The following is a 22,529-nucleotide window of genomic DNA, read 5'->3' as shown; positions in this document are numbered from 1 at the left end:
TTCATATACTTTATTACAGAGTATATATTCACTGTGTACGTACTTAATGCTAGTGAACTGTGCACTTTAAAAATGCTTTAAAAGGTTTATTTTATGTATATTTTACCTTAATAAATCAAGAGTTAAAATATATATATATATTAATATATTCACTGTAAGTATGAGAAAGAGGTAAAAATATTATTATACAGACATAACTATTTTCAACATATTATATATTCTTCAAGGTTTATTATATCCATTCTCACTTTCCATCACTACCAACATATTTGGTAAAATATTAGTAACAGCACTCTGTATAAACTGAGAGGAACTGAACTGTTTTATTCTGCAAAAAAGACAGAAAAGGAATCACTGTCATAAGACAAACTATTTTAAGCCACTATTCTACCATGTAAATCGTGACAATACTTTTTTACAAATAACAAAGTTCCGGTTTGTAATAATCATTTTCTGAAAACAAAAATAGTTTCATGAGATGCTTTATAAAAGTCTACAATCAGCCTCACTAAACACTTAATTTTAGAAGAAAAACTCAAGAATATGAGACAAATGAGTCTTTTTAATATTTTTCTATATACTCAGCTTTGTTTTTCTACATTAAGAATTGAATTAAGTTTATAAAGTTCTAAGTAAAAAGTAGCCATATGTTATTACATCCTCTTTGGCATAACAGTTAGTGGCTACTCCTTGGTTACATCACTTACTACCATTTTGGGGGGGTCCTAGCCATTTGCTTATTTCCAGCCTCAGCATCATAGATCTGGAGCACCGTCACACACACCACAGCACAATATGCAACGCAAAACAACTATCAGTAACTATTATTCCTGTTTCCTTTACTTCAAAAGTACTCCAGTTTCAGACATGACCCAGATCTAAACTGTATTCCCCAAGATCCTCCTCTCTGAGCTGTCCACAGCTGCTGTGGCTGTTGGCTGCATTCCCCCTGGAACTGCCTAACCCAAGAGGCCTATTGAAATTGCTAAATATAAGGCAGCCATAGCAAGCTTCTTGAGTAAACTCCTCTTAAGAAAGTCTCTGGATAACATGCAATGGTTAGCATATCTTCATAATACATCACCAGAATACTTATCACAATACTCTGTCTTGGTAGTTACCAAGCCTGGCTGATCATAAACACCAGTAGAACTTTTAAAAAACAGATTACTGGGCTCTATACTCTTCCAAGAACACCTTATTCACCCATTTGTTCTTCAGAAGACTAGTTTGAGTAGATCTATAGTGAGACTGGGGCTTCCCTGATGGCTTAGTGGTAAAGAATCCACCTGCCAATGCCCAAGATGTAGGACACGCGAGTTCAATCCCTGGGTAAGGAAGATACCCTGGAGGAGGAAACAGCAGCCTACTTCGGTATTCTTGCCTGTAAAATCCCATGGACAGAAGAGCCTGGCAGGGTATAGTCCTTAGGGTCACAAAGTTGGACACGACTGAGCACTTGAGCATAACATAGTAAGATTGAGTAAAAACAAAAATTTTAGTTACCTAGATCCTTGCTATTCAAACTACGGTCAAAGCATCAGAAGCATCAGCATCACAGCCGAGCTCACTGGAAATACATAATCTCAGGCCCTGTTAGACCAACTGAATCAGAACCCGCATCTTAACAACATCTCCAGGTGATTAGCACAAACATTAAAGACTGAAAGGTACTGCCCCCGACAATTTTAATGTACAACCAGCTTTCGAAAGCACTGCTCCAGGGAATTCAGTCGCAGTCCAGTGCTCTCACTGCAGAGGGCACAGGTTCAGTCCCTGGTCAGGGAACTACAATCCCACAAACCACACAGAACAGCCCCCCCAAAACTGCTACACCTAACCCTCTAATTCAGAAAACATATAATCAGGTATATGAATAAATTTCAAATGTACTTTGATTAGTGAAGGGGGCTACCATGAAAGTCTGGAGTCATAGATTTTTAAGAGGACCAAAGCTATCACAGTTTCACTCACCCTTGCATTACATATGGGACCTGATGGCTCTGTGCTGGGTCAGTCTGTGCTTGTGGAAGGGTACGTTGCCTCAATCCTTCTGAGGAAGAACTGGTAGCTAAAGTCAAGGTTTCTTGACTGGATGATGGAGTTGATGATCCTGACTGATCTGAACTCTACAAACAAAAATGTAATTATTTTTTTTCAAGGAGATTTAACTCATTGTAATCACAATATTATAGACACATTACTAAAAATGCATCTGTGAAATCCCTCCGCAAAGAGTGAATTCTAGAAATTTACTGATTTGACTTGCATGCCCAGCATAATAGGTATATTTATTTATATATATAGGTATAAATAATTTAATTCTCATGAGACTAAAGAGTTTAGAAAATCAAAATCCATTAATTATACAATAATAGTCCATTTCTCAACTATAAAAGGCTGAGTAGTAATTATATACCAAAAATAGCATACAAAATTTGTGAAAATTAATGCATGCAAAGCTCTTTTCATGATGCTTAACACATAGGAAGTGTTCAATATGGTACTAATAACTGTATCACTTAAACAGTTACTATGTACCAGCTACTGTATAACATGCCATTAGTCATATACTGGTTTAAAACACTGAAGAGCGTGCTAGAATTTGGTGTTATCTCTGACATTAACAAGGAACATAACCTTACAATTCGCTTAATCCCTAAGTCACAGCTTTCCTATAAGAAATGAGATTGAACTAGATTTTCAAGATTCCTTTCAGTCCTAAAATCCTATTAAAGATACTACCAACAAATACTGTTCTTTTTTTTTTTTAACAAGATAAACAAGATACCAAACAGAATTTTAAAATTCTAATGCATTAATGGTGTCAGTAACTTACAGATTCAACAGCTTCAATCAATATAACCCCTTGAAGACCACCTCAATTTGTTGCTATTTGAAAATAGTTTGTCAAGTGTTTTATGTAAATTTAAAACACAATTACAGTTTATATAAATTACCTACTTTAAAAAACTGGATACAAGATAATTTCGACATCCTTCCAAGTGTGTTAAAATCACATTACTGGTACTGCCTTCCTATTTACAGCATGTCTTTTTACATGTCTACCTTCCTTAGTCCTGCTATGTGAGACCTTTGAAAAATTAACAAAAGCTTTAAAATGTTATTCCATACCAAACAGACACCAAATATCTTACTAGGGAGGCTGATTATTAGGCACACAACCTGGAAAGGCTTCTTTTTTGGCGAGATTTCGTATTAAATGGATCATCAAAATATGGTATTCACTAAAAAAAATTAATAGAAGAAAGGCCTAGGCATTTGGCAGCACACCCTAATTTCTCTAGAACTAATTATTTCTGACCTTATTAGACAACTTTCATGAACAGATTTTTAAGACATTATCAAGTCCCACTGAAATTTATCAGCCATAAAAAAATTAAGAGGAATTCAATTTCATTCTCCTTTGATACTTCTTAGGTTTTTTTATAACACACCTCTGAAAAACTGAATATATATTATAAAGAAATGAAATCATGGCCGAGGAACTACTAGATAAGGGAAAAGAAAGTTCTCTGTCAACAGAAACTGGAGCAACACAACTGTTCAAAGACTATAAAGAGAATTCTATGCCAGTACAGGGTTTTGTCCCTTCTTATGCAAGGTGGGAAACATACAAAGACCCTTAGGTTTATGGACAAAACAACTTTCAGTTTAGTGAAAGCTGAATTCCCACGGCTAGTACTAGAAAATACTTACCATTGAGGCTACGCTAATTAAAGAGAGCAACTACAAGATCTGGTTTCTTAAAGATGCAGTTAACAACCAGTCTCTCGTTATCACCCCTGCCATTCATCCCCTCCTCAAACTTTTGGCTGGATTCCTGACAAGAAGGCAAGTACACTTAGCAGCACAAAAGTCCCCGCCCCGGGGAGCTTACACGGCTCCCCACTCGACCAGTCCTTTTCCTTCACCTCCCAAAGTGTCCCACAAAGCTTCCATGGGAAACCAAGAATGATTTAACATAAAAGAATTTGGACTGTGTAAAAAAGGTCTAAGTTGAAAAGTTCAACTAGATTTTTAAATTTCCAAAACAATTTTAGGCAGATGGAAAACTAAAGAGGGAAAAATGAATACTCAAGTCTGAAAGAACTGGGTACATCAAGTAATTATTCCTCCCATAGTCGGAATATACACTCAAATCCAGTCATTTAAAAAAACAATTATTGAACAAGCAATCTTCTTCAAGAAGATTTAGCAAACTTAAAGTTTAAATACTTTAATCTACCTTGATTAAATATAATATATAAAATACCTTAAACATTTCTGAAATATTGGCTGTAGAGTTTATATTATATAACCATATCATAATTCTGTCTTTTCAGTATTTCAGTAATTAAATACTGAAAATTGGCTCTATTACTGACCTGCCATAATGAGTTATAATTTGACCTGCAAATTATAACTCATGGGGAACAGGCTTCAAGGGATTACACTGTGTATTGGATCTCTACAAATGAAGTTTAAATGACTAACTTAAGCTGTTCACAACCCAGTCTCACCACCCATGAGATCCAGTTGTTCTGTTTTCCACTTAGTTTTTAGAGGCAAGAAGGGATAATCAGAAAACTTCAGCATTTACTCTGCCCAAAACAACTCACAGAATTGCTGTTGGATGCCAGTGCTTCATGACTTTCTCTATTGGTGCTGGATTTTGGAGAACTGGGAGGAGTCCGGGAAGTACAGACTAGATGAACCATATGATACTCATCTTGCTAAAATTAAAGAAAATTACATTTAAAGGGTAGTACTGGAAAGTACACAGCTCAAAAATGTCAGTGGCTAAGCAGAAATACTCAAAACTTAAGTGTCTTCCTACCACAGCCCTTTTGTTAGTAACACACTGCTGTCACCCGCACATAAACTGGGACCCTTCTGAATTCAGTGCTTCCTCCACGCTTAGAGAATGGTCTCAATACTCAGGAACTACTACATGAAAAACTTATTATACCAAGGAGTTCTGAAGCAAACACTGCTGTAAAGTTGTGTCAACGCAACCTAGTATTTCAGTATAAAAGTACTACACACAGTAATATCAGCACTGTGACAGTCACACTGAAGCTTAGGCCTACAAACTTCGAATAGTAAATGTTTTCATTATTTGAAAACTTACAGTGATAAGGAAACTCAAATAGCCTCACTACAGTCTCATCTGTCTGAATTTTAGCAATAGTATTTTATTTTTTAAGTCAAAAACTGGTTTTATCTCTAACACTTATACACAGACATAGAGCATATGTTTGAACTATATTCTGTAAATATTCCAAATGTTTCTCCATAAATCTACAACTATGAGGAAGGAAAATACTCTAAATATGAAGGAAAATACTCTAAAAATAATTAATTGGCATATTAGCTTAATGATTTCATGAGTATATCTATCATAGGCATAAAGCAAGTAAATAAGGTAGAGTAAGGAGAGGCAGAGAAGAACAAAGGATGGCGCAACAATTTTAAAAAAGAAAAAATCAGAAAATGATTTTTTTAAAGGGGGGGTGGTGCACAGCAGGAAATAATAAAAAAAAGATGCCCAGTTGTGAGAAAGAGAAACAAAGCTCTGGGAATTCATCATCTTCCATAAACAAGAACTGTGCTTAATTCTGAGGTGAATCCAAGAAAGGGCCGGAGTCAGGCTCTCCCCTAAGGAGACTCATGATGTTGTTAAAAGAACAGACTAGGGCTTCCCTGGTGGCCCAGTGGTAAACAATCTGCCTACCAATGCAGGAGACACGGGTTTGATCCCTGATCTGGGAAGATCCCACAAACAGCAACTAAGCCCATGCACCGCAACTACTGAGCCTGTGCTCTAGAGCCCAAGAGCGGCATTTACTGAAGCCCGCACACCCTAGAGCCTATGCTTGGCAACAAGACAAGTCACCGCAGTGAGAAGCCCGCACACTGCAACTAGAGAGTAGCTCCCACTCTCCACAACTGCAGAAAAGTTGGCACAGCAATGAAGACCCAGCAGCGAAAAACAAATAAATAAATAAATATTTTTTAAAAGAACAGACTAGCACATTAGAGAGCAATTAGAGAAATACATAAATCAGTCTTTTGCACAAAACTGAGATGCATGAACTATAACTGTTTATGGGTTTAGAGGAAGAAGTTACTAGGAGTTAGAATACTAAAGGCATTCCCAGAAATAGCATTACATGAGGTACACCAAGCAAAGCAGGGAGAAAGGATGCCTGATTTACAATGTCCCCTTAGCTTGGGAATACAGACCAGTAAAACAAGCATCCAAGTGTAAGATGGTCATCCTTACAAACGTAGTTTCAAAGGTCATATTAACCACAATTACCTCATAGTATTTATTCACCTTTGGGAAATGCTTCTATAAGACATTTTATAACTAAACAGGTAAAGTTAATGACAGCATTTAACTGAAAGAAGTAAAGTGTTATACAGTCCAATGATCTGTTCGAACTGTAAACATACTGTTCAAAATGTTCTATGATAAGGGACACAACAGTCCTTTGACTGAAGCTGGGTGGTTTTTGTTTGTTGTTGTTGTTGTTTTAGTGGGGACGGGGGGAGCGGGGGGGAACGCATTGGCCATAGAGGCACATGTGGGATCTCAGTTCCCTGATCAAGGATTAGGGTTAGGGTTAGGGTTAGGGTTAGGGTCAATTGATCAGGGATAGCACAGGGTCTTAACCATTGGACCACCATGGAAATCCCAAAGCATTTTAAGTATTCTGGTTGGGAATGATTTCTGGCAGTAAAATCCTTTTTAGAAGTATGCATGTTCAGACTCTAGCTATCCTTGGGTTAAAATAATAAATCTATATTTCAAAGAGCATATAGTGAAAAAAGTTTTTAAGGATAAAACCAGGAAAGAAAATGAAGAGGTGGAACATAGTGGATCTGGGGGGTAGTAAATATTCTGTACAATATTATAAGGTGGATCCTTGTCATTATACATTTATTAAAGCCTACAGAAAGTACAACACCAAGAGTGAACCCTAATGTAAACTAGGGTTTGGGGTGATGATGTCAATACAGGCTTCAACTCTAACTACTGTAGCACTGTAATGTACACTTATGTGGAATGCTGTTAGTGGGAGTAGCTGTGTGTGTGTGGAGGTAGGAGTTATATAGGTAATCTTTATACCTTCTTCCCAATTTTGTTATGAACCTAAAACTACCCTAAAAAATAAAGTCTATTAAGAAAAGAAAGAGGGGAGGACATATGCTACAAAAGCCAGTATTTTTGAGATAGAGGGAGAAGTAGGGAGAGAGAGACAGGGAGAGATGTTATTAAACCACTTTGGCAACCTGAAACTACATGATTAAAATGAAAATGACAGCAGGAAGTCACACTAGCAAAGCTACAAAGTCAACTATCTAAACAGAAGGAATACACTAGTGTAAAGTTTTTTAAAATTTCCCACAGGTGATCATAAACATACACAAGAGCATAAAGAGATTAGGGATATCCAGAAAACACTGAGTTACATAAAAAATCTAAAGTGAAACCTAACAGCTACATATTCAATTCTGCTACATTTACAAGCAAAAATAATCTCAAATGCAGAAAAATTCTAAAAGTATAAATTCTATAAATAAACATGAGCTAAAAGCTGCCATTAAAGTAACTAATATTCTATCAAAAAATTATATTAAAATATATTTAACTCTGAGTACCAGGATTCAAAGTTTGCTAATGGACCAAGTGGGCTTCCTTCTGTAATATTTGAGGTCCCAAAATTAAACTCCTAACCCAAGTTAACTTGTATTAAAATGTCATGTAGTTTCATCAAAAACAGATTTAAGAGAGGGGACTGTTACCAGTCTACTTGAGCACTCTACTCCTGCATTAATGATAAGTCAATATGGCTTTCTTCCACAAGATAACAAATCCCTGAACACAAATGTGTAATGCTATTTCAGATTTAGCTATCAGATGGATATATAAAACTTTTGACTAATCAGAATCACCTATTATGCTACCCAAAAGGGTTGATTTTAAGTGTCTAAGAACTAAATTGGTTGGATATCAAAAGAAAGTTCAGAACATATTTCCTCGGCACTCTGAGTAACTGGTATTGAATAGTGGTGGAAAAGCTTACTTTTCTGAGAATGTCTTTCAGCTGCAGATGATCGGGAAGCAGTCTGCCCGAATACACCAATCTCTGATCCTTCGTCAACTAAGAAATGGGATAAAGAAAAAAATTCAACTTTTTCTAATTATACAAATTGAAAGTTGGGAGTAAGATGCCTTACTACGGGTAAAGTAAAATTCCCTTTAGGCACAAATACGCAGAAAACTGACATAATTTAAGAACTTGGTTTTTCCAAATTCCATTTAAGACATTAAAAGTTCAGCAAATGGTAACATATCTACTGTAGATATAATAAAATACAGATAATTACCAAATTATCTTTAAAACAAGGGGAAAGTAAGTAAATTGGAAGTTGGTCTTTCAGCCATAATGCAATGCATGTGTGACTGTCATTAAAAACCTTCAAGACTATTAATGAGAAGGTGGCTGGCTTTCTATTAACAGTCAACAATGGGATAAAATTCCAAGGTCACCAGTGTTATTCTGCATTATTTTGTCAGTATTTTTAATCAAAAGTATACATAAAATTTATTTTCTTCTTTAGTACATCATGCAGGGTAATTTATCAGTTTTAAATTCAAAGCCATTTGGATATAGTTTACAGTTTTAGATAACTATTCTAGTTTTTATTATTCTTGCCATTCTCATGAATACATTTGTACATTTTTCAAAAACACAAGACTAAGAAAAACAAACTCAAGGGCATGGAGATCCAAGTGCCATCTCCATATACAACCCAAAATATAAAATAAATTCTGGTTATCTCTGCCTTATTTTGTACTTCTAATAAATCTGCTAAGTGCTCACACTACAAGCATTAGGTATTTAAAATAAAAAAATTTATGTACAGTTCCCATAAGACCTCCTATTTCATAATGGAGAAACAGGCAAGCGTTCCTTGAATTCTATTAAAACAAATATTGGCTATATTGACAATTACTAAACATGCCAAATCCAAACAATAACTGTAACAATTTTCAAACAGTCTATATATGCAACATGGCTAATAAAAAAGTCTTACATTAAAATTAACCACAGTAAAAAGAGCCATTTTGTAGTTAAGACCTGTGGTTCAAGGGTCCTTAGGTACCAAAGGTATAGTTGTCCTTCCAAGATACTTAGCTTTTAGGCAGAATTTAATTTCCCCAGAAGTATTTTTGAGTGCACCATTCCGAAAATGCACATATACAAATTCTTATATATAAACAACCAAATACAACACAGGATTTTTTTGAGAAACTACATATCACAAGTCTTGAAACTTTAATCAATACATATGAACAGTGAGTGGGGCACAATAGTAAATTATGTAAGTTAAACGCTAAGCGATAAAGACTGATTTAAGCCCTGGAGAAATGAATTAGATGATGCTTTGTAAGTTTCTACAATATACTTATTACTTCAGCTGCAACCTAAAGAAGTTCCTTTGATAAATACTATAGCCATAATAAACTATCAGTTCAAACATTTCATAGATACTCCTATGTCATATCACTTGATACAAAAAATATCAGTCTTTTCTTATGATTTTACTTTACTATTAAAATTCTCAAACACACACAAAGTGGAGAGAATAAAATGAAGCCCCTTACCATCTTTGGAATTCCCAAATATCTAGCTCCAACAATTATCAACATTTTGCTATTCTTGTTTCATTTACCCACCCCCATTTCATTTTTGGCAAGGAAAAGAGTTTTAAAGCAAACACCCCATATCATTTCTTCTCACGTTTTAAAAAATAGCATGTTATCTGTAGCAATTATTTTTGTAGCTAACCACAATATTACCACCTTCAATAAAATTAACATTAATTTCTTATTAAGTAATGTCCAGTACAGCTCAATTTTCCCCACTTGCTCAAAAATGTCTTTTTAGGGATGTGTGCTGTGCTGTGCTGAGTCACTCAGTCGTGTCCGACTCTGTGACCCCATGGACTGCAGCCCCTGTCAGGCTCCTCTCTCCATGGGGCTTCTCCAGGCAAGAATACTGGAGTGGGTTGCCATGCCCTTCTCCAGGGGCTCACCCCAACCCAGGGATCGAACCCAGGTCTTCCGCATTGCAGGCAGATTCTTTACCATCTGATGGTTTGTCTAAATCAGAATCAAACAAGGTCCACACATGGAATTGGGTTGTTATGTCTCTTTTAATCTTTTAACAGCTTCTACTTCTTTCAAAATTTTCCCTGGGTACATGTTGCAGTCTGGATGTAACTGACTGTGTCCTGGTATCCTATAGTTTGTCCTGTAGTCTTCTGTAAATGCAGTTAGATCCGGAGGGTTGATTAACTTCAGGTTCTTTTTTGTTTGACAAGAGAACTTCCTGTTGTATCACATCATTATTAGCACATGTAGACCGGGTGACCTACTTTTAGTCATGTTAAGATCGATCAGTGTGTTTAAATATTGTCAGCCTGATTCATCCCTATGAAGTCTCCATCAAACATTCACCTTTTAATAACTTAGATCAAACTGCCTAGATCCATGATTTCATTAGGGCTAGAAAATAATTTTGACCTCTGCAGTATGTAAGAGCTTCCTTGCTTTCGGGCACATAAGGTTCACCTTCCACATTTCTTTTGCCAGGCCTGGAGAGAGCCACAGTTCCAGGGGCTTTATTCCTTTTAATAGGAAATGGCATCTAAAGACAAAATCTGGGGCCTAAGGCTACTTATGGTCACTTGCTATTATTTCTAAGATTCTTCAAGAGAGATACAAAGTATGTATTTTTGCAAAGGAGAAACTTAAACCCAGAGTGAATATTCATTTTTCTGATTTTAATTGAATGGTATATGGTTTTTTATTTTATTTATACATCTGTCACCCTGAAAATCTTTTTTACTAATGATATTAACAAAATTATGCCATTAGCAAAAGTACTTATGTGCTTTATCCTACTATGTATAATCGCAATAATTCTGGATGAGGTTTAAGATTTCTTGTCACTTTTTCAGTCCTTAGATCTATCCTACTAGAGATATGTAGTCAAAATAGTGTTTCAAAATTACTTGTAATTTTGTTAACATCCTGACATTGTTAAACTGTGTAGGAATTTTTTTTCTATTTAATTTTTAAAATTATATATAACATACACAGAAACAAAGGAAAAATTATAGAACAAGGTACAAAGAGGTTTAGCTTCTATCTCCTACCCTCTTCCTCTGTAATTCTGAAATACCCTTCCATGGTTTTTCAACAACATAACCAATGTGGATATAAGCACACTTGTATTTCCCTTCTTTTTTCACATAAAAGGTAGAACACGATACTCACTCTTTAGTACTTTGTTTTCTCACCTATTTTACCCTGGCAATTACTCCTTAGCAGTATAACGATGTCTTCCCCACTCTTTTTAAATGCTCCATTACATAGAAAGACTAAAATTTACAACATGGATATTTGAATGTTTCTAGGTTTTTGTTATATACTCATAACATCCTTCTTTCATACTATTCATTTCTCTATATCCCCCACCATATCCTGCAACATAGAGCTCCCTGGTGACCTTGATAAAAGCAATCTTGGTGGAACAGTAGGGTAAAACTTAACTGGGATGTATTTAAGAGAAAAGGAGAGGAGTACAGTTAAAAATAGTGAATATTCACAATTTATAAGGAGTTGTGCACTAAAGACAGAAAGGGAATGAAAGTAATAGCTGGAAGGGAAGTGGAGTCAAAAGAGGATCTTGTTTGTTTTACTGTTTTGTGTTTTTGTTTTTTTAAGGAAAGAGAAATAACATGTTTGTATGCCAATAGAAATAATCCATCCTCAGGAAAGTGATGATGCAGGAGAGAAAAACAGAAAATTTCCAGAACAATGTTCTTGAGTAACTCATAAGGGGTAAAATCTTGTGTGAAGGAGTTGAACTTAGAGAAGAATATGGCAGAGAGAGGCGAAGAAGTGTTAAGAAACTTGTACACAATCCCACTACCACCATTCTTTGCCTCAGTTTTCTTATTTAAAAAATGAAGGCAATAATAGTACCCATTTCACAAGGTTGAATTTTCACAACAATAAAAATGCACACAAACCTCTAACAACAGAGCAGAACACTCAGAAAATGTTCAATGAGCATTTGATACTAATCTCTAACAACTGCTTCTCTGACATCATGCAGTTTCATGAGGATTAATGAGATTTTGTGACAGTATTGATAAGCTGTATGACCAGTGGCAGACTACCTTTGTTCATTATGTATAAGAACATGATTAGGATACTGCTAAATAGGTTTGGTTAAAGTTGCAATAACTATCAATTTAATGAATAAAAAAGCAAGCCCTATTCCACGTTTGAAGAGCTTTCAAGAATCAGTTTAAAATGCCATTTATAAATAACAAAAAGAAAACTTTTAATTCATTTCACCTTCTCTACATAGAAAAATATTTGAAATTAGTTTAAAAAAAAAAGTCAAGAAGTCCATGTGCAAAGCATAAATTACTTACCTTCAGATTTTTAGTGAAAGGATGTACTGAGTGGATGGGATGAAAGAAGTATTTATCAACTACTTCAAAATGTAAGAAAACTATGTATTAGCTGCTTTCTACATAGGTAATCTCCACTTTACTATTAAACTGTAACAGTAATGGAATTAATCATGTACTTTATCACAAGTATCATTTTTAAACAAGATGGGACATAAAAGTGCTAGAATATTTGGACTACTGACATGTATATATATAAATTAAGTACAGTGGCAATCCAACTTAGTTTACTCTCATAACTGTTTAGTAGATAGGTTTAAAAACAATTTTTTCACAGAAACAATACAGACCACTATCAGTCAGCAACCTCACAGACTCCAGAAGCCCATGCTTGAAAAACTTAGCCATATAAATTAAAGACATTTAGGAAGATCACTTAGTTTAGAATATAGGTACTAAAATCTCATGAGAGTCAGCTATAAAGCAATCATTCAGTTATCTATAATGATAATTCTTATGTGAAAATTAAAAACTCCAAATTAAAGATTTTGAGAACTCCTAGTCCTAAAACTATGAGTCCTAGTTTCAGAAATACATACAAATACTCATCAAACTTTCAAACCTAACAGCACACAATCTATTTAACCCAAAATACAGCTGACTGAAATAGCACTACTAAAAGCCCAGAGACTGATAATCCCTTACTGCCAAGTCCTATTTTTTTAAAGCCTATACCCACGGGCTTCCCTGGTGGCTCAGACGGTAAAAACATCTGCCTGCAATGCTGGAGACCCAGGTTCGATCCCTGTGTCAGGAAGATTCCCTGGAGAAGGAAATGGCAACCCACTCCAGTACTCTTGCCTGGAAAATTCCATGGATGGAGGAGCCTGGCAGGCTACAGTCCATGGGGCCACAGAGTCCGACACAACTGAGCAACTTCACTTTCTTTCTTTCATACCCACTGAACAGAAAAGCTGGGTAATGGCCAAGCAAGTCCCTCAGCAGGATGAGGAAGAGCATGGCCGAAAGTGCCGCAAAAGGTTCTGACATTTGCGAGGAGAAAAGACCATGGCTTTCACCATTTGCACCTCTGGAAGAGCAATCAAAGTTTACAAAATCCATTAACAGGCATTTGTACATTTCACTCATATCACTGGTCACTGTCCCTCCAGAGTCCTTGGCTAAATTTTTCATCCAATTTTAAAAGTGAAGAAAGCTTCTTCAGCTGAGATGCAAATTTGCTTCTCTATCAAAGGCCTCTCTCCCTCTCAGACCCAGATCCATATACCCACCCATTTATTAGACATCTAACACCTTCAGATATCTTTTTGAGTTTTTGTTGTTGTTGTTGTTTGTTTTTTGCCTTTGGCCACACCGGGCAGCACATGGGATCTTAGTTCTAGGACCAGGGATCAAACTCATGCCCTCTGCAGAAGATATGCAGAATCTTAACCACTGGACCACAAGTGAAGTCCCCACCTTCAGATATCTTAGTAAGCAACTCAAAGTCAAAACATCTACAACAGTTCTCAGTTCCCAAATCTCCAGATCTTTCCCCTTACTTGTTCCCTATTTCTTAAACAACTTGCCACCAGCTGTTTAAGCCAAAACTCTGGGCGTTATCCTCAATTTTTCTCTCACCTTGTCTAACATATCTAACCATCAGCAAATCTCACGGACTCTATCTCCAGAAGCCCCTCTCAGTCCATTTCTTTCCATTTCCATCGTCATTATTCTAATCTAAACTGTTACCTCTTGCCTGAACTTCTGTAATATTAATAAACAGCATCTTTAATTGGTCTTCACACACTCTGGTCTACAGTCAGTAAACAGAGTGATCTTTTAAAAATGTGAATCACTCCTGTCTCTCTCTAGTAGATCCCTACCAGTCTGGATTTAATTCTAATTCCTTACCATAACCAGGTGGTCCCAGCAGATCTGCTTTCCATCTCTTTCCCACATCCTCTGATTTTCTTCTTTCCTCCTCTCTCATTAGCCAAATGGGCAATCACTTAGATCTCCAAACATGCTAAGCTCGTCACCAACTCAGACACCATTCCTGTAGTATTCTCTCCCAGCTCTTGCACACCTAACTTTTTCTTAATCATCTTTTGGGTCTTAACTTTAAAATGACCTTCTCAGAGAGGCCTTACCTGATTTACAAACTTAAAGAAGAGTATTGTCTTTTACACACCCAGTTTGTTTTCTTCATAACACAAGTCATAATCTGTAATTATGTGCACGAGTTTATTTCCCTAAGTGGGATATGACTGTCAAGAACAAAAGAGGGTCCATGTCTGTCTAGCTCATCCCTCTGCTCCCATAGCCTAGCCATGTGTCCTGCAGAGGAGATGCTAAATGCCACTCTATTAAATGAAGTGTTATGAGTCCAAAAGCATTTACATAGATTTGGAAGACATAACTTATTTGAAATTCATGGTATCAGTTATTTTACACGTAATCATTAAGAAAGAAAATGAAGTATTTAGTTAGTATTTAGTCTATGAATCACAATACTAGCTTAAAATACTTGCTGGTGCTAAATTCATCTGGTTCATTTCTGCAAATGGTACTGATATTACCATGTTATTATCAAGGAACAATCGTGTGTTGGTATCTTAGTATTAACTTTTCTCTAAATAAATAGTCTATTTCAAATAAACTTTTATCTTTCCACAGCAAGGGACCATCAATTTTCAAAAAAGCAGAACATAACAAAATTACATTGTACCCCACCCAAAAAATACATGAAGCAAAAACAAGTATGGATGAAAATGTGAAGAAAGAACCCTTTTACATTACTACTGAGAATATAAAATGGCATAGCCTCTTAAAAAGCTTGGCAGTTCCTCAGAAAGCTACCATATGACTCAGTACACATCCAATCCATCCCTAGGTATATACCAAAGAGAAGAGAAAACACATATCCACACAAAAGCCTGTAAGAGAATATGCACAGAGGAAAAAAGCAGAAACAACTCAAATGCCTACCAACTGATGAATGGACAAACAAAATGTGACATCTATTAATACATACTGCTGCTGCTGCTGCTAAGTCGCTCAGTCCTGTCCGACTCTGTGCGACCCCAGAGACGGCAGCCCACCAGGCTCCGCCGTCCCTGGGATTCTCCAGGCAAGAATACTGGAGTGGGTTGCCATTTCCTTCTCCAGTGCATGAAAGTGAAAAGTGAAAGGGAAGTCACTCAGTCGTGTCTGACTCTTAGCGACCCCATGGACTGCAACCCACCAGACTTCTCCAACCATGGGATTTTCCAGGCAAGAGGACTGGAGTAGGGTGCCATTGCCTTCTCTGATTAATACATACAATGGAATATTATTTGGTCATAAAAAGTAAGGAAGAGCTCATACATGTTATAACATGAATGAATCATGTAAACATGCTAAATGTAAGAGTAAGACATAAAAGATCATATGTATTACAGTTCCATTTATGTGAAATTTTCAGAATAGGTGAATACATAGAAACAAAAAGTAGATTAGTGGTTACCAAGGACTGAGGAAACAGAGAACGAGGAGTGATGGCTAGTGAGTATGGGGTGATGAAAATGTTCTGGACATTAGAACACCAGACAGTGGTGATGATTGTACAACTTTGTGAAGTATTAAAAACCACTGACTTGTACGTGTTAAAGGGTAAATTTTATAGTATCTGAATTATATCTCAATTTTTAAAACTGTTGCTTTAAATGGAATATTCAAATGCCTTCAGATAATCAGAAGGAAAAGGAAAAAGAATTATTTAATTTTACTGCGGTTGATAATAGATTAAAAGTTTTCAGATGCATAAATTAAATAAGACTTGACATTTTCTCCACTAAAAAAAATACTGAAAAAATTCAGTTTAAATATCAGTAATTTAATTTAAATATCTGGAAAATCAGTGCTTAGACACAGTAACAAACCACACAACCATCAACTGAATTTTCAATTGGTTTGGATTATAAGCTACAGTATTAGGAAAAGAACGGATTTTGAGATCTCAATTCAAACTCAGTTTAACTTGTAAAAGTGACACAGTTTTATTTATCCAGACATACTAATAACAGTATTTTTTACTTTGATTAAAAATTCATTTCTGTATTAGTTAGGGTAAGTAACACTAACTGCTATAACAAACCTCAAGATCTCGGTAGCTTAGCACAATAGAAGTTTCATTTTTCTCTCAATTAAAACAACATTACATGGTGTCCTTTAAATATAAGAATTCAGAAGACTCAGGATTGGTAAATTTAAAATAAAGTACTAATGAAATTGTCAATTAAAAATTTCTTCTGTTAAGATACTGTCTACACAGAGTAACATATAAATACACTTGACTATTTCCATTAACAGCACCACCATTCTTCCTTCTGTTCACACCCTACATCAATAGTCAGCAAATCCTATCAGGTATACTATTAATAGTGCTTCCCAGGTGGCTCTAGTGCTAAAGAACCCACCTGTCAATGCAGGTTAGACATAAGAGACACAGGTTCTATCCCCAGGTCGGGTAGATTCCCTGGAGGAGGGCACAGCAACCCATTCCAGTATTCTTGCCTGGAGAATTCCACGGACAGAGGAGCCTGGCAGGCTGAAGTCCTTAGGGTCACACAGAGTTGGACACGACTGAAGTGACTTAGTACAACATACTATTAATACTCTCACCATCTCCACTGCTCCACCCTAGATGAAGCCTGGTGATATATGGCAGAGCAGAGGCAGCTAAATTACCAAGCTGGAAACATCCTGTTGGCACTCTGAGTAGCCCAGAGACAGAACTATACCACTCCAAATAAACAGCTGCTTAATCAGCTGGCCCCAAAACTTAGCTACCTATTAACAGAGATTGCTAAAAACCAAGGTGAGGAAAGTTCATCTGCTAGTATAATATACAAAAATAAATCCTAAACTGGGAAAAGATGTTTTCTTTCTAAAAGGTTTACATATATTTTATCTGAAGTGTCTGACTTTTTAATGTTTAACTAGATAGCAAAATGAAATACTACGTATCCCTAATGCATTTAAAATATTCATAAGAGTCTAACATGAGTTTACTAAGAGAACAACACTTTTTTATTTCTGGCAAGTCATGTTGCTTGCTTGCTCATCAGTCATTAGTTCATGTCTGACTCTTTGCAACCCTATGGCCTGTAGCCCGCCAGGCTTCTCTGTCCATGAGATTTTCCAGACAAGAATAATGGAGTGCGTTGCCATTTCCTTCTCCAGGGGATCTTCCCAATCCAGGGATCAAACCTGTGTCTCCTGCATTCGCAGGCAGATTCTTTATCACTGAGCCACTTGGGAAGCCCAGAAAGTCATGTAGTTGGTATCAAAAGATTAGATTTTTTATGTGAAGGATTCAATGGGTCTCTCATGATTATGTTTGGCTTAAAAAAATCATGTCCTTAGTATATCCAACTTCAACATAATCAAACAGCTTAGCAAATGCAACAGTCAACTTACGTGTTGGTTCAAAGAACTACAGTCCAATTTCTTTGAAAACAGTTAACTATTAACATTTCCGTACTTACATATAATTCAGCTGCAAATGTCAAACAGCCTTAAAGAGCTAGTTCCCAGGAAGTGCACAAAATATCATTTTCTATGGGAAATGAATTCTGTGAATTTGTACTGAAATGTATCTCCCTCTTATTTCCACTAGATCCACCCAATCTAAAGCTTCAGGAAATTTAGAGAGACTGTAAATGGAAGCACAGCTTAATCAAACTGCCTCTACCTCTTATCCTCTTACAACGACAGTAAACAAAAAAAGCTCACAGAGCTTAAACAATAATTTCCTCTAGAACTCCAAAGGGACATTCTGTGTTTAGCTGTTTCTACTCAAAGGCCAAATTAGGTATACATACAACAGAGATGCCAGAATGTATGACTGCTGTGGGTCACACAAACAAGCAGGAATGTGAAAAGACAGGCAAAGCTATGTACTGTGAAGTCTTAAGATATTATGTTCCTATACCTTCTTTATAATTTATCAAAATAACAAAAATAACCACAGTCTAAACTGATACATTAGAACAGTATTAAAACTATGTTACCCATTCACCTGTAGTCTTTAGATGATAAACCATCTGAACACACACGTCTTTTTACAGTTTACTTACTTCTTTTTAATTTGCAAGTATATAAATGATAGAGCCAAGCCCTAAATGCCTTTCTTCATGTTATTATATATAACCACATATGTTTAAGATCTGAGGCTTGCAAGTCAGACCAGACCAACCTAAATACAAATTCTGATTCTACTTAAAGTTGTATGACCTTGGGCAAAAAAAAAAAATAACCAAGTCTCAGCTTCCTCATCTGTAACAGAGAGCTGATAATAAAACTTACAGCATAACCTATGAGGAATAAATGTGATAAATATATAAAACGCTTAGTAGAATGACTGGTATACACAACAACCACTTAGTAAATGTCAGTTTAAAATCAGAGCACCAAATATGACAGTTAAGTAAAACATTCAAGACCAGCAAATCTGTATTGATTATGTATGGGAATTCCATGGCAGTCCAGTGGTTAGGACTCCATGCTGTCACTGCTGAGGGCCAGTTTCAATTCCTGATCAAAGAACTAAAATCCCACAACCAACACACCACTGCAACCCACCCCACCCCCAAACACACACACACCAAAAAATTATTATGTAAAGGAATAAAGTTCTAGAAAAATTCTATTTTTAAAAGCACTGATGCATGATTAAACAAAACATCACCTTCACAGTACTGTTATTTTCCAAGAAAGACATTAGAAAAAGGCTACAAGAGGAGCATAATAAAACAAACTTTAGTCATCATTCATTCAAAACTTTTAACTTTCCATCAACCTTTGATAAAAATCTTATAAAACAAAAATTAGGGTGGATTATAGCCCCTTTAAATCAATAGTTTTGAGGTGATTAAGCAAGCAGATTTTTAAAATGACCTGTCTAGTTATGATAAGTGAAGTAAGTCAGAAAGAGAAAGATAAATACTATATGATATCACTTATATGTGTAATTTAAAAATATAGCAAACTAGTGAATATAACAAATATAATTAGTGAATATAACAAAAAAGAAACATACTCACAGACAGAACAAACTAGTGGTTACTAGTGAAGAGAGGGAAGGGGGAAGGTAATAAAAGGGTAGGGGACTAAGAAATACAAACTATAATGTATAAAATTTAAGTTATAAGGATATATTGTACAACACAGGAAATATAGCCAATGTTTTACAAGTTTTTTTTTTTTTTTTTATAAAAAATGACCTTCCTAAGTAAGGTAATAGGGAATTACAAAAATAAGGGAGATATAAACCTCAAATTATATTATAAAAGCTACTCCCACTGACAATGAAAGTAAGACTTCTATCTGAACTGTAGGCAATTATGCAATGTTACATTCTCAGAATAGAATCTATACAACTAGTTCTATTCCTATTTCTTTAATTCTAAAAGAATCAGAGCAAAGGCACAATTTGAAAAGGCAGCAAGAGTGGGGAAATCTCTCCAGAACTGAGAGACATGTTCAACAGGCACTCTGAGTTCAAGACAGAAAAATGGGAAACAAAAAGATACACGTCCCTTCAAAATTGATTTCAGGGTAAGTCATGTTCATCTTAGTTTGTGTATAAGAGCAAACAGTAAGAAACAAGATAATGAAAAAGGTGCCTAATTGGATTTAGAGATTCTTACTTTTTATTTCCCATTTTTAAAGTTTTGTCTAGGACAGTCCATTCTACTGAATAACTTTAAGTTCAACCATTTTGATATTTACATACCTGGTCTAAACTAGATCAAAGTCTGAAACTGCTCAAGTAAAAGAAGTCCTCTTGATAGGTTATCTTCACCCACTAGTAGCAATTACCTAAATTTCAGAGTAATTATCTCACACTACAGGCCAACTTTAAGAACTGAAAACCTAAAATCATTAAGTGATGACAAATGTCATATTAGAATATGATTCACAATTATATACACTATCAACATGAACTGCTGCACTAACCAGGTCTTAAACCATGTTCTAAACCAAGTATCAACACCAAAGTTAGATAAATCTCCACCAGAGCTCAATTTCAGATCTGAGGTTTTTTGTAATGACTGTTTAAACTTCTGCATAATCTTTTAACACAGTACTATACTACCAGGTACTAGATAATATAAAGCATTCAAAATCATCAGGGCAACAACACCTCTGAAAGAACAGTTAAAAAAAGAAACTATCATCTTACCTCCCTAAAACTGTTCTCAATTCTTTAAGAAAAATGTTTCTGTGAATCTTTTCTAAAACAGCTTCACATTCCCTTATCTCAGCTCGAGTGAACGGTTCCCTTCCTGTGTTCCTACAGCACTCAGTACCTCCTTCTTGTATGACACTAGCCACATGATATTCTATGTCTGTATCCCCCACTAGACCTGAGCTACTTAACAGCAAAGGACTCGTATCGCCTTTTTGCTTACTATATAGACCTTCATATGCCAGATCAATAAATCCTGATTAAATAAATCAATGAAGCCCAAGCACATGTGCTTTGGAAGGAGGAGTATATTTGTTGTGGGTTGGGTTTATTGAGGGAAGGAGAGGTTGAATTAAATGAAGTCAGTATCTGACCACAAAACTAAAATCCTAAGATTTTATACACTGTTGCAAAGTTTAGCCAGAATTCCATTAATAGCATGTAGAGATCCTAAAAGAACAACTTTAAATCTCCATTCTTCTTCCAACAGCTCTCATTTATTTTCCTAGAAGCCACTGCTCACAGGGACCAAGGCCTCTACCTTACCTGACCCACCAGACCCAATAAGAGCAGTAATGACGAGAGCTACAAACTTTCTACTTCTTGCTATGAAACAGTTGCTTCTACCAGGCACTAAACTCTTCTCTGCTTCAAAGTCCACCCACCTCCACCAGGCAGAGATGCAAAGAATTAGGCATGAGAAATGATCTGTTAAACACCAACTAGCACCTGAAACACTTTAAAACAGAATCAATGTTAAGTAGTCATTGTGGGTGGTCATAAGAACCTAACCTTCCTTTATATTATATCATTAATATAATATTGTTTATATTGTTAAATTTCTCTGTTCTAAATAACAACTTTACAAGTAAACTTTAAGAACTCCAATTCCTATGCTGAGGACTAACTATGGCTTTGGAGTACCATTAAACAGTTGGTCTGTTCAACAACTGTGATACTTCAAATCAGTTCTAGATGATAAAAAAGCTAGAATGTTAAGTACGTCAAATCTAATAACCTTACAAAGTTTTCAGTGAAGTTCTATGAAAATAAAACACATGTACACCATCCCCACTCTCATTAACCTAGAAATAAACTTCAGATATTTTCACTTGGAGAAAACCTGCTGGAGGACAAAAAAAGGTTTGCCACAAGGCTAGGTAATTAACAGGCTGCATATTATTTGGTACAGCTTCCAAAACTGCCTCCAGCATGTCCTAGAAGCAAGCGGGTTAGGAGAGAGGGGTGTAGAGAAATTTGCAGCTTATCTATCCTCCAGCAGCTGACTGATGCAGATGGGCACTGACAGCCCTCCACTGGAGATTAGTGCTAAGAGGGCAGAACTCCTGGCAAAAACAGGCTTATCTCAGGTGCAGGTTAAGACAAATGTGTTTTACACTCCTCTCTTATACACTTCCTTAAAAAGAAAAAGTTTCAGAAAAGTGATAACTCTTGTTCTATCACAGTACAAACCAAGTCCCTTTTGGTTTACTCACATAAAGATCCTCACATAAGTATATATTTGAGCATATATCTTAGGTAAGTACTTAAGATATATGCTCCATAATGGCTCTTTTATGAACAGTACTATGGACATCCATGACTTTCAATTCCAACTACCCTAAAAAGCTATTTTCTACTTCATCATATGCAATAGGAAATCTTTCGCAAAACAGAAATTTTTACAAAGAAATTGTTACCCCTGTGTAAATCTTTGCTTTCAAGACAAGATGTGAATGAATTAGAGTTCCAACAATTTTGTTTCAAGTACTTAAGTACATTAGGG

General features: G+C 35.8%; 1 protein-coding gene and 1 long non-coding RNA gene across 4 annotated transcripts in view; one reads left to right on the top strand and one right to left on the bottom strand.

Annotated features, from left to right (window-relative positions):
* The window catches only part of HERPUD2 (HERPUD family member 2), a 36,051-nt gene that overhangs the window by 11,307 nt on the left and 2,215 nt on the right, over positions 1-22,529 (bottom strand). For 2 of the 3 annotated variants that reach the window (NM_001075558.1, XM_010804258.4), the window contains 3 exon segments: positions 1,975-2,129; positions 4,623-4,736; positions 8,097-8,174. In NM_001075558.1, the coding sequence (NP_001069026.1) occupies positions 1,975-2,129; positions 4,623-4,736; positions 8,097-8,174 (347 nt within the window). 3 annotated transcript variants of the gene reach the window in all.
* Positions 19,883-22,529, top strand: part of LOC101906333 (uncharacterized) — a 74,953-nt gene continuing 72,306 nt past the window's right edge. Inside the window, exon 1 of the long non-coding RNA XR_001499583.3 lies at positions 19,883-20,109. This is a non-coding gene — a long non-coding RNA (uncharacterized lncRNA). The remainder of the gene's footprint in view (positions 20,110-22,529) is intronic.

This window comes from Bos taurus, chromosome 4 (assembly GCF_002263795.3).
Source record: "Bos taurus isolate L1 Dominette 01449 registration number 42190680 breed Hereford chromosome 4, ARS-UCD2.0, whole genome shotgun sequence".
Taxonomy (NCBI): Eukaryota; Metazoa; Chordata; class Mammalia; order Artiodactyla; family Bovidae; genus Bos; species Bos taurus.
This window is presented reverse-complemented; position numbering and strand designations above follow the sequence as displayed.